This window comes from Meles meles, chromosome 21 (assembly GCF_922984935.1).
Source record: "Meles meles chromosome 21, mMelMel3.1 paternal haplotype, whole genome shotgun sequence".
In the NCBI taxonomy this organism is placed as follows: domain Eukaryota; kingdom Metazoa; phylum Chordata; class Mammalia; order Carnivora; family Mustelidae; genus Meles; species Meles meles.
Genome location: NC_060086.1, coordinates 18,365,602 through 18,378,314, shown reverse-complemented (window position 1 = coordinate 18,378,314; position 12,713 = coordinate 18,365,602). Strand labels below are relative to the sequence as shown.

At 43.2% G+C, this 12,713-nt stretch overlaps 1 protein-coding gene across 2 annotated transcripts in view; it reads right to left on the bottom strand.

Annotated features, from left to right (window-relative positions):
* Window positions 1-10: 10 nt before the first annotated feature.
* LOC123933493 (transport and Golgi organization protein 1 homolog) overlaps window positions 11-12,713 on the bottom strand; it is a 105,376-nt gene continuing 92,673 nt past the window's right edge. Inside the window, exons 6-14 of one of the 2 annotated variants that reach the window (XM_045992722.1) lie at window positions 9,602-9,733; window positions 5,922-5,943; window positions 4,104-4,192; window positions 3,796-3,879; window positions 2,781-2,844; window positions 2,477-2,615; window positions 1,602-1,706; window positions 1,332-1,393; window positions 11-42 (exon numbers count right to left, since the gene is read on the bottom strand). In XM_045992722.1, the coding sequence (XP_045848678.1) occupies window positions 35-42; window positions 1,332-1,393; window positions 1,602-1,706; window positions 2,477-2,615; window positions 2,781-2,844; window positions 3,796-3,879; window positions 4,104-4,192; window positions 5,922-5,943; window positions 9,602-9,733 (705 nt within the window). In that variant the 3' untranslated portion in view covers window positions 11-34. Of the gene's footprint in view, window positions 43-1,331; window positions 1,394-1,601; window positions 1,707-2,237; window positions 2,293-2,476; window positions 2,616-2,780; window positions 2,845-3,795; window positions 3,880-4,103; window positions 4,193-5,921; window positions 5,944-9,601; window positions 9,734-12,713 lie in introns of those variants that run through there. The other variant, XM_045992723.1, reaches the window with a different exon arrangement.

Below are 12,713 nucleotides of genomic sequence, written 5' to 3'. Positions count from 1 at the left end.
TTCTTGGTTGCATTCAGTTCATAAAGTGTCTCTTCTAGCTTCCTAAGATGGGAAAGGTATATACATTGTCCAGTAGCCAAGGTCCTGAATTTCTGCCATTTATCCTCCCAGCACACTTGTTGGCCTATGTTGGAATGTCTCCGCTTAAAGCACAGACTGACAACACAACAGGGAAATGAATGAAGGCCCCATTTAGGGTTAAAGAAAAACCGAACTCTGGTTGCTGGCCAAGCTCCATGCAATCGGGGCTGTCTTTATACTTCTCTACTTTAATTCACTCACCATGTCATCAAATAACATTGCACTTTGTGCCCTCTTGGAGTACGTCTTTGGTTTGAAATGGTGAAGGCTCATTTCAATTCAAAGTGAAAAGCCAAGCCTGACAAGCTACACTCATTAGGATGAAGCACGGGCCCAGCATTAGTCTCACCTCCGTGGGGAGCCCTGATCCTCAGACAAAGGCTGGGCCCCACACAGTCAGTCAGCCCAAAGGAACCTTCCAGAATATGGCTTCACTGGCATGGAAACTCACTCCCACACATCTCTAGGCTTTAGAAGTACAACCCCTGGCCCCACATGAAAGATCCTGGTGTAGGAAAAGGCCAATCTTAGTGCCGAAAATATGTCCTCATAATCCATGTGAACTCTCACATACGCAGGGTGTTATCTCAGGGAACATACTTCAGAGGGAAAACTGTCAGCTCCATTGAGACAACCTTCTTTTTTTTTTTTTTTTTTTTTACAGATTTTATTTATTTATTTGACAGAGAGAGATCACAAGTAGGCAGAGAGGCAGTCAGAGACAGAGGGGAAGCGGGCTCCCCGCTGAGCAGAGAACCCAAAGCAGGGATCGATCCCAGGACCCTGGGACCATGACCTCAGATGAAAGCAGAGGCTCTAACCTACTGAGCCACCCAGGCGCCCTGAGTCAATCTTCTTAAACAAGACCAAGTTCATGGATGGAGAAGGCAGCAAACAGCGATGCTTAGAAAGGTTGTTTTGCTGTGCCGCCCTCGACTCTTTTGTTCATGGTGTTGATACACAAGGTTTCAACTGGACACTTGTCAAGAATCTCATGCAGAAAGACTCAGAAACAGACAAAAGCTCTAGAAAGAGAAGGACATGAGCATCTGCTTCTGGTCTCTCAACTACACTTCAGCAAATGTCTTCTGCAGCGTCAGTCAATGTGTGGCTGAGGGATATGGTGTTGAAGAGAGAAAGGTGTTCAGGACACTGGACCTGCCCCAAGACGAACCTATCAATGAACACAATCCAGGTGCCTGTGAAAGAGAGCGACCCCCATCCCTGGAGTTGGAAGGAATAACACAAACCTGAGTCTCCAGGGAAGACAGGGAATTTCAACATGAATGAGGGACTCCAATATCCTGATCTCCTGAGAAACAAAAGGAAACACTGGACAAGAGAGCGAACTTGTAGTGAATGCACCCAATTTCTAAAGAGCACATGAAGAAACATGAGAACCAGATGGAGAAGAAGGAAGCACAGGAGAAAGCCAGCCTGGAAGTGGGAGCCAACCTCCCCAGGACACATCAGTGAATTCTGGAACAGGCGAGTGAATACACAGTAAATGAACAAGTAACCTTTTGGCGACAGGTTGGAATGCAACAAGTGAAGTTCCAGTCCAGCCAGCAAAGATGAGACTTAGTGAAACTGCAGGCTTTGGTTGGGATCCGGGAGAGTTACACCTAGAAAATCATGTGGAGGGGCACCAGGATGGCTCAGTCATTAAGTATCTGCTTAAAAGTATTTGGTTCAGGTCATGATCCCAGGGTCCTGCAATAGAGCCCAACACTGGACTCCCTGTTCGGCAGGAAGCCTGCTTCTCCCTCTCCCACTCCCCCTGCTTGTGTTCTCTCTCTTGCAGTGCCTCTCTCTGTCAAATAGATAAAATCTCTTTTAAAAAAAGAAGAAAGAGAAAATCAGGTGGACAGGGAATACGCTGGCCTTATTAGGGATTGGCCTCGAGTGAATGATCTCAGTTGTATACCAGATGAAGGGACCCAGTATTATTGGAGCCCCAGCCCACTTTCCACAAAGAAACTTTCCCTGTTTCTGCAGGAAGAGAATTCCATTTTTCTCTCCACATTCTGGACCCAAGTCTCATGCTGAACAAGAAATGGACCTGATGCAGGAGTGGTAAGAGCACGTGATGAGAGTGAAAATGTAAAGACAATTTAGACTGACCCAGAGGGGATCCAGTTAATCAAAGTGATTAATGTTGGTACCTTCCCCTTCTACTCCAACGAATCACACAACAACGTGGGGCAAGTCCTTAGAACAGAAAGGAAAATGCAGGTTACACAAATCCAGATCGGAAGGGCAGGCACAACTCTACACAATGCATTTGACAAAAGTACTCTAAGATCCAATTCCAGAAGTTCCAAATACAATTCTCTAGACTTGCCGCCACGTAAATTCATACAATGGTATCTGTGACAACACAGCAGTAGCTTACTCTTCTGCAGTCAGTTTTCGTCTTTCAGAGAATTCCACCACCACATCCAATTTCTTCTTTAGCAGGTTAAGTACTGCTTCTTTAGCTGTTTTCTGAGAACTCAGGGCATTACACCGGCCTTCCAGGAACTTTTTACTTTCTGAAAAGGATGAGTTTGCTTTTGTGTGTTTGTGCCATGACCTGAGAACTTGGTTTTGATGAGGAAAGGAGAAGGGCAAGACTGTGAAGGCAGGAAGGCATCTTTCCCTGCCCGAGGCAAACTCATGGCCACCATATGGAGATTTCTTCCCCCAAAACAACATACCTTTCAGTTCGTGGATTTTGGATGTCAAGGCTCTCAGCTCTTGATCCCCCAATTCATCTTGGGCCTTTAAAACAGATTTGAGAAAAGACATATGAGGGCACCTAACAGGACAGGCTCATGGAGGGCAACAAAGAAAGCCCCTGAGGCATAAATGGAATAAGGAGAAAGTAAGGAAACTAGTTCATGTCAAAAAACACACAAATGGCTTTCTTAGTGGAACAGATATAAAATAATCTTCTACTATACAATTGGGCTTGCTATCGCCCTTCATCGCTCACGTATTTTGTGGGATTTTCTACATAACTTGGAGGGCAGCGCTAAATGATGTGATGATGACCCAGCTGTGAAATAAACCACATTTCCTAGACCTTGAAATAGCAAACCTCATCGGGGTGGTCGTAAGTGAAATCACAGCTCACTGCTCTGTAGGAGTTGCAGTTCCTGGACGCCCACGCTCTACTGCGTAAACAGTACAGGAGCACACTGCACTCACCTCACCCAATAAACGAAAAGCCTCCCAAGCCACATTATAGGACAACTAACACCTAACTCTTACCACATCCACATTCTGGATATTCTTTTCTCTCTCAGCTTGAAAGAGAGCCTGTTTACACTGAAGCCTGTCCTTCAAATGTTCATTAATCTCTTCCACCTTTTTGATGTTCTCCTTCAAGAAAATATATTGAAATATATATATATCTATTGAATGAGTAGCAATGATTCATTCCTTTGGACACCTGGGTTGCACCTGGGTGGCCCAGTCTGTGGAGTGTCTGACTCCTGCTTCCGTTTGCCTCAAGTCCTGATCTCAGGGCCATGGGATTGATTCCTGCATCAGGCGACACACTCAGCACAGTGTCTGCTTAGCATTCTGTCTCTCTCTCCTTCAGACCCCCTCCCCTCACTCTATCCTTCTCTCAAAGCAATCAATCTTAGAAATTAATAATAATAATAATATTTCATCACCTTTACTTCTGTTTTTAGAACACAATTCAGGCAAAGAAAGGATTCTTACTTTCAATTTATGTACTTCAGCAAGGGAAAGCTTATGTTCTCTCTTCGTTTCTGCTTGCTTCTTTGCTTCTTTTGCTTTCCTGACCTATAAAACATATGAAAAAGGAATCAGAATTCCAAAACGGCATGTTGGAGAAATCTATCTTTGTGACTCCTTTCACAAAGACAGAGGCAGTGCGCTACATTTGTGAAGCTTCTCTTACTCAAGGACCGCTTCTGGATCGCACAAAATAGATCAATAGAATGAACTACCAGAGGGGGAAGTAACCAAAATGAAATCACAAAAAATATTTGAAAGGGCACACATACCTTCTCCTCCCAACTCGCTATTTTTTTTTCAAGGTCCCTGTTTTCCTTTTTAAAGTCATCAATCTTCTTCTTTATTTGGTCTAAAGTAACTGAAAGGAGAAAAAAGAATTTTAAGCTAATTAGCAAAAACAGTGACATTGAATAATCCCACTGTGTTAGCACCAGAGAGCATTCTCTGACACTTGGGTGTCACTAACTTGCTAGCATTCCCAGTGTGCCTCAAGAAAGCAAGTTGTAGCAGCATTTGAAACCTAAGACTTTCTATATCAGTGAGATTCCTACTTAAAATGTTTTTCAAACATAGAGAAAAGCAATCGAATGTCTTCTCATTTTTCTCCCATCTGTAAGCACCATTCTTGGAAAATCCGATCCCTGCAAATGCTCATGTCATTGCCAGAGCTGTGACAGAAAAATCGAGCATCCTATCAACGAACATCTCTCTCCTCTAATAATTCAGATACAAAATCAGGTCCCTGCACACAACCCAAAATGAGCAAATCTATCCTTTGGTCCTGCTCAGTGCCACGTCCACTTCCAGGTCCTACTTGGAATTCCACACAAGGAAAACTCAAGATGTCAGGCGAGTGAAACTCGCAGGCCTTCAGAGACGTTCTGCTGCTCACAGATCGCCTTTCATGAACCCCAGGCTGGGGGCTCTGGAGGACAAGATCTCTGCTATAAACACACTTGGGTAACAATCTCCACATTACACAGAGTCTCTGGAGGGCCTGGATAATGCACACACCCGAGAAGACAAGCTTTTTTCATCACAACAGGAGAATGTTACCCTCTACCCTTACAGGAAAACAACACTCAAGAGGAGCCTGATCACAGCTGCATAACACATGTAAGGTCTAGAACACAGACTCCTCTAAGAGCCACTTGATTCTCTCATCTTGGGGCACATGGGTGGCTCAGTTGGTTAAGGGTCTGCCTTCTGCTGGGGTCAGGACACCGGGATCTGGGATCACATCCCACATCCAATTCTGCTCAGCGTGGAGCCCAATTCTCCCTCTCTGTCTGCCTGCCACTCCGCTGCTTGTGTGCTCTCTCTCTCTCTCAGTTTCTGTCAAATGAATAAACAGAATGTCTTAAAAAATAATTCTATCATCTTTCCTCAAAGTGCAAACTTCTATTCTGGCCCACTGTGAGCGCTCTCTTGCTCTGAGACCTCTCTTCTCACCAGCAGCACTGCCGCACTTACAGCAATGAACAACGACATTCTACGGTTTCCTAAAAGCCAGTCAGCCACCCAGGCCATCAACAGCCAGCACCACGGAATCACCACAATCTAGGTGCCCCAGGCACTATCCATTATCCCTGCTGGCATAGGCTCTATTCCATTCATTCTCCCCTGGCAGGAAAGGCTCCCTCCACTTCAGACTCAAAACCACCATTTAATCCTCTCCTGTGACACACGCTCTGCATGGAAATATATGCCTCCTTCTCTAAGTGTAGCGTGTTTGCTAGACTCAGAGAGTTTTCTCCTCTTGACATTTCACCAAGAGCCAGCTCATGGTGAAGTACTCACTCCAGACTTCAGGCTGTGATCCTCACTTGCCTCCTAAACATCTCTCTGCAAAATTACACCTTGTATTCTCATTAGTCCCACCAGGTGTTCCTCGTCCTGGTCTCTTAGAGATGGCAACTCCCTCCACATTGTCACTTAGACTCCACATGGGGAAGAGAACCATTTTCAAGACATAACAAGTCAGTGTGACATCAGAAGTCACCATATTTATCCCTCGTCAAATTATGCCCACATCAAACACCGATACTGAGAATTTTTGGTAAAGAAACTGAAGCTGAAAATCTTACCTTCATATTGTCGAGGCTTTATCTAAGAGAGGAAGAAACAAAGATAAGCTGGATGTCAAAACATATTACAAGTAAAAATCTATAGTTCAGATAAATACCGCAATTGTAATTAAAGGTATTACAATAATCACTGTGCTTACCAGAATGAATTCACAGGATTAAAAAAGAAGACAAACTTAGAATTTCCTGATTACATCATCATTGTTCACAATCCATTTCTGATAAAGAGCACACGTGTGTTTAGCTTATTTTTGACCCCTAATTCCATTCACATTGTAGTCAATGAATGTTCAACCTATTCAATTTTGACAAGGGATCATGCAGACATTGAAAAAAATCCATTAATTCATCATTTCCCTAGTTTTATTTATGTTAGTCACCACACAGACTGTCATTAGTTTTTTATGTAGTGTTCCAGGATGCCCTGTTTGCATATAACACCCAGTACTCCATGAAATATGTACCCTCCTTAATACCCATCACCAGGCTCCTCCCACCCCTCTCCTCTGAAACCCTAAGTTTGCTTCCCAGAGTCCATAGTCTCTCATGGTTCATCTCTCCCTCTGAATCCCCCCGCCAAATCATTTTCCCTTCCTTCTCCAAATATTCTCTACGCTATTCCTTATATTCCACAAATAAGTGAAACCACGTGATAACTGACTTCCTCCACTGGACTTATTTCACTTAGCATATTTCCCTCAATTTTTTGCAACCCAGTATCTGCACTGAAGTACAGAACCTGCGACTTTTTAAAAATACTGAAAGAAAGAAAATGGAAGGAAGGAGGAAAGAAGGAAGGCAGGCAGGGAGGCAAGGGAGCAAAGGCTTTGTCAAGGATATGCCTCTTTCCTTCTCTACACAGCTTTCCTGAAACCGTAAAAAGAGTTGGCTGTTCGCTGAATTCACACACAGTCACAGCCCATCAGGTGCTATGAAGTTTCCCAGACTGTTTCAAACGCGGTGTCATCAAAAAGAAGTAAAAGCCATAGGATGAGAAAAAGAGTGGCCCATGATGAGAGATGAAGCATAAGCCACAACAGAAATGACAGCTGATGTTTTCAAAAAGGGGAGTCAGGCAATTCAGATTCGAGTCGCCCTGATGTTATTATAGCTCAATAACATCGAGGCAAGACCTCATTTTGACACCATTAACATATTTCCTCATTCTAAAACTTCACAGGATGATGAGAGTTTGGGGCCAATCTCCAAATCTTGCCAGGATATTGGAGTATCACCATGCTATCAAAAAACCAGTCATAGTATGTTGTTGGGGAGAGTGCATCAGGGGAGGGCAATCAGAAAGCCATGGTTATTCCTTTAATTTCCCATGTTGGTTAGGAACCTCTGAGCTCCCCTGGCCCATGTCACCAGCCCCATGGGCAGGGCAAGTGGAAAGTAGGTGGCTACACCAAATACGTAATATTTTTCTTTTCTCTTTGAAGGGAAGTTTTCTCCATTGGAAGGGAGAGGGGAAATAGTCCCATGTAGAAAGAACCTCAAAAGAGCTCTTTCTTCTTAGAAGGGTCTGCCCTCAAGTGAAACCATGTCTCCAGAGTCTAACTGGGGGTTTCCCAAAGACTAAGCCACAGAGCTGAGGGAAATCACTCCAGTGCCACCTCCTCCCTGTCTCACCGGCGAGGACCTCAGTCTAACCCCGAGCCAGAGGCGCAGAAAACCTCACCCTAACTCCCACTTACCTCACTTCCTTTACCAGGACACAGTATCTGGCTTTCAACACAACCCAACAAGGCATACTGCAGGTAAAAACCATGACAGCAAGCACGAGAACCACACTTCCTGTGTCAGAAGTGATGGGGAGAGCAGGCTGGACATTAAAGTCTCTTCGATGTATGATACTGGGTCTAAGGGAAAAGTGCACAACCCAACAAGGCATACTGCAGGTAAAAACCATGACAGCAAGCAAGAGAATCACACTTCCTGTGTCAGAAGTGATGGGGAGAGCAGGCTGGACTTTAAAGTCTCTTCGATGTATGATAGTGGGTCTAAGGGAAAAGTGCACAAGACGAGATGGTAAATGTGGGCAGAGATGTGAAACTCTAAGGCTGTAATATGATTCCAGACAACACCACCATTACAGAAATCAAGAGTGCTTATGCTGGCCTTTTGAAGAGGCTCAAAACAAACCAGAGGAAAGAATCATTAACAGTAAAGAATGTCCAGTAGAAACTTCCAAAAAAGAAACACAGAGACAAAAATGACAAAGACAGCACAGAAAATCCAAGATTGGTAGGTCATTACAAAATGTGTAACACACATGTAACAGGAATGACAGAGCATTGTCCAAAATTAATGGAGTTACCAAATCAAGATCCAGGAAAATGAAAACATTGGAAGAGGATAAATACCAAAACACACACACAAACAATGAACAAAAAACACCGATGTTGCCTAATCTAGAATATTCAGCTATAGATCATTAGAGACAAAGAAACAGTTCTGGAAATCTGGAGCAGGGGTTGGGAATGGGTGGGGGAAGGGGGAGAGGGGAGCAGTAGTAACACCTTACTCCAGAGGAAGAAGGGTAAGAACATCACACTTCTTTCCAGAAACCATGCCATCAAGAATGATGAAATGTTTATAGTGTTTAAAGGAACATGGAACTAGAAACCTGTGGCCAGTGAAATGATCCTTCAAAACACACCACAGAGTAAGGAAAGCCGCCAGGAATAATGACGGGCATTATTTCAATGAGGAAGGGGTCACTTCTCCAAAAAGACACAACAATTTGTAATGTGCATGCATCAACAACAGAGTATCAGAGCACATGAAGCAGAAACAGAAAATATTGCTGGTAGGAACAGATGAATCCATTCCTACAGCTGGAGAATTCAAAACCCTCTTATCAGTCATTGACAGACCCAGAATACAGAAGTTCCATGAGAACGCAGGTGAACTGACCAGCATCACCCATCCACTGCATCCACTAACATCGGCAGAATACTTCATTCAACAACCAGGTATAGACATTCTTCTCAAGCTCACATGGAACAGTCACCGAGAGAGCCCATATTCTGGGCCATACAACACATGTGAACCACCAAAGGAATCGAAACCACAGGAACTATGTTCTCAGACCACAGATGAGTCAAACGAGAGATCCAGAACAGAAAGATAACTGGGAATGACCAAAAATGGAGATTCACCAGCACACTACTAAAGAAGACATGGGTGGGAGGACAGTTGGGTAGAGGGAAGGCTGAAAGAGGTGAAGGGGAATAAGAGTTCACTTCTGGCATGAACACTGAGAATTGTACAGAATTGCTGAGTCATGTTGTACACCTGAAACTCACATTATACTGTTTGCCAATTATCCTTAAACTTAAAAAAAAAAAGAACATATGGATCAAGAAGTCACTTCAATAGAAATTTAAAACTACATCAATCTGGTGATAATCAAAATTGACTTATTAGAGGGAAATTTGTAGTACTGAATGGACATAGAAATGTCCAGGGACTAGGGGGGTGGGATTATGGTCACTGGGGAGGGTATGGGCTATGGTGAGTGCTTTGAAGGGTGTAAACCTGGCGATTCACAGACCTGTACCCCTGGGGATAAAAATACATTATATGTTTATAAAAAAATAAAAAAATGTTCAGTGACTATAAAATTTTCTGCTTATTTATGAATGAAAGTACAGAAGGTATATTAATATACTTACAGTGAGGACGGTTCTCCAGAGGCAAATGAGAAAGGCACAAGTTCCCAAGGAGGCAGTTAAAATGAGAAGCTTCCACAGAACTTCAATCTCATGAGGGCCAAGAAGGAAATGGTCAGGCAAGGAAAGGACAAGCTGAAATACCATTTGAGACAATGAGGAATCTCAAAGACATTTACTGTTTATCTGTCACAAAGAATCAACTCTACAAACCCTCAACCAGCCTCCAGGAGGTAAGCATACCTCTCAACTGTCTCCTCCTAGAGGAGAAGGAACACAGAGGGATTTCCAAGGAGCTGGGGCAAACTTTTGGCAGTGATGAGTGTGTTTATCATCTTACCATGGTGATGGCTTCCTTGTTGCTTACCTATGTCCAATATCAACAAACAGTATTCTTTGAAAAGATGTTGTGATCACATATACATTATAACACACTGAAGCTGTAGGCAAAATCTAATAGACAAATCTTAAGAGATTTTATTTTACCTACAAGCACACTGCAATTTTTTTTCTATAGCTAACAGAACTTGAGAATTTATAAGCCAACATCAAACAGACAAGTCAAAGTAAACTTAGAATAGGTAAGAAGTCAGTGACTTCTATTGGACAGCCATGAAGGACTTGGATAAACTCCTTTGGAACATTTCCAAAACTACACCCAAAATTTATGGGAGAATGAGAGAAATCATGAATATAATGTACTAGAGTTACAAATGAGCATGTTATATGGACAGAAGTTTATAGATTAGGACATAAGTGAGAGAGACAGGAGGATGCTTGTTAATACAATATGCGATAATTGTCCAATAAAAATAAATTAGAGTTATTGCTTAGTTTCTGAAAACATTGATGTTTTCTTTCAATGTTCACTTTGATTCTGAATCACAGTCTAAGATGTCAGATTTCTGAAGGACACAAGGATTTGCATAATCAGGCGATCATGTATGTTCTAAGGTTATCTGTGAAGGTTAGTATCTTCAAAAAGCCAATGGAAGGAATTCATGTTCCTATTTCTTACTACTGTATTTAAATCATGCAATAGCAACTATAAAATTTAGCTTTCTAAAGAGAGAAAATATTAACAAATATATTTATTTATTTGAAAGAGAGAGCCGGAAGGACAGAGGGAGACTGAGCAGCAGACTGACAGCTGAGTAGGGAGCCCAATCAGGGCTCAATCCGAGGGCTCTCCTGGGATCATGACCCAATCTAAGGCAGACACTTAACTGCCTGAACCACCCAGGTGCCTGTGAATTTTAAGAATACAAAATTCCTGGACATGAACACCAAGGCAAGAAACACATCATTTTACAAAAACTACATTTAGAAGCATTTCAGGAGAAAACACATTCACAATGCAATTCATACTAATTCCCACCAAGCTTGAATTTTGTGCAAACACACCTCTCTAGAAAGGAGCTCCTGAAATCTGTAACATTTTCCTCTTCAGGCCTCACAGCTGAGGTCAGGAAAATGTGTGCTGGTGGGAAACGTACACTCTCTTTGAATAGCCACTGTCTGAAAGAGAGCAGTAGCTGTCAGCACAGTGATTGATCATGGGGATCAAATGCACAAAAGACAGAGGCCGTCTGGTCACGAATGTAAAACGTACCCACTTGTGGGCACTCAGTATATCTGGCAGCTGTCTGGAAGCTGATACCAGTAGCTGACTCTTAACTAGATGACAGCCAGTGGGGCCAAAAACACTAGGTTCTCCGACAGTGGCCATGAGCAGGTGGAGGTGGGAAATGCAAGACCAGTTTGTTCAGGCAAGAGTTCAGAGATGGGGTAGGGTGAGAAAGGTGAACTGATCCATGAGATGCAGCCTAGGTAGAGGGGAATGATTCCAATCAAGATGACCAAGAAATTCCCTCTTCTGAAGACAAACAGAATGAAGTCTATTTTGACTAGAGGACTTCATGTGGGATGGGCCTGCCCCAATACCAGGTTCCTTCTTGACTACTGACACTGCTGGACCCCTCTTTCATAATCTGGAGCAAGCGGAACTAAAGAAGTCTACTTGTATCCAGGGGTGTTCCCTAACTGTTGGCTGACTCTCTCTTTCTCACGGGGGTACAGGTTTTAATTTTTCTTGATAGAGTGAAATATTCATGCAGGGAACCACATATTTCTTTATATTTAGACAATCCTAAAGACATCCAGAACTTTCTTATTTTGGGAAAATCGACACTCTGCACATACTTGGTCAAAGAAAGGACAACAACTCATTCACTTCCTGATCATGTCACTCCTAGTGATTTTCCGGTGACATATATCCCAGCAGGATGCGGTCACTTAGTGTCTTCTGGGATTCTCAGGTCTCCATGGACCTGGTGGGACACATGGTCCTTGGGGACAGCCTCCAAGATCAGAAGGAAAGGGCTGATTCAGAAGTTGCTAAAAGTCAACAAACCAAGAAGCACAGAGCACAAAGGACATTTCACTTTTTAACACTCTAGTCCCAACACCAATGCTTGAGATACCCAGGGCTGCCAAACTTCACAAATAGAAACAATGCGCTGACAGGAAAACCAACTAGACAGAAGATGGACCCTGAATTTACCAGGCTTGCGGCAGGATCTTCACTGGGCTTCCAGGGACCAATCTAATACCCCTAGCTCCTATTAAATTAGAGTTCCTGACATTTTCAAAGACAGTTTTAAAGTGATATGATGTACATATCACACAAACCCCCTATTTAGGACAAAGAGCTCAATGGCTTTTCCTATCTTCACAAATTCTTCCTCTTGACACTATAAACCTGGTGTCTACAGGTTTCCATCCTACCAAAGCTGCTCTTCTTGGACCAAGGAGCACAGACAGGACCCAAAACTTGATGCAAATGGCTGTGGCCACAACCCCTTCAGGTTGACCCAGAAACCAGCCCTGTGGGGTCTAGTTGTCAGGAAGAACTGTCGTTCTTCTGAAGTTACCATCAAGAACCCCATGAAAAAGCTGTTATTTAACCACCGTGTGAAAGAACCCAGTAAGAAGGAAGACACCACTAGCAGCTCATGGGCACCCAAATAGCTCAGTCAGTTAAGTGACCAAGTCTTGGTTTGGGCCAAGTCATGTTCTCATGGTCCTGAGGTTAAGCCCCTCCTAGGGCTCTGCA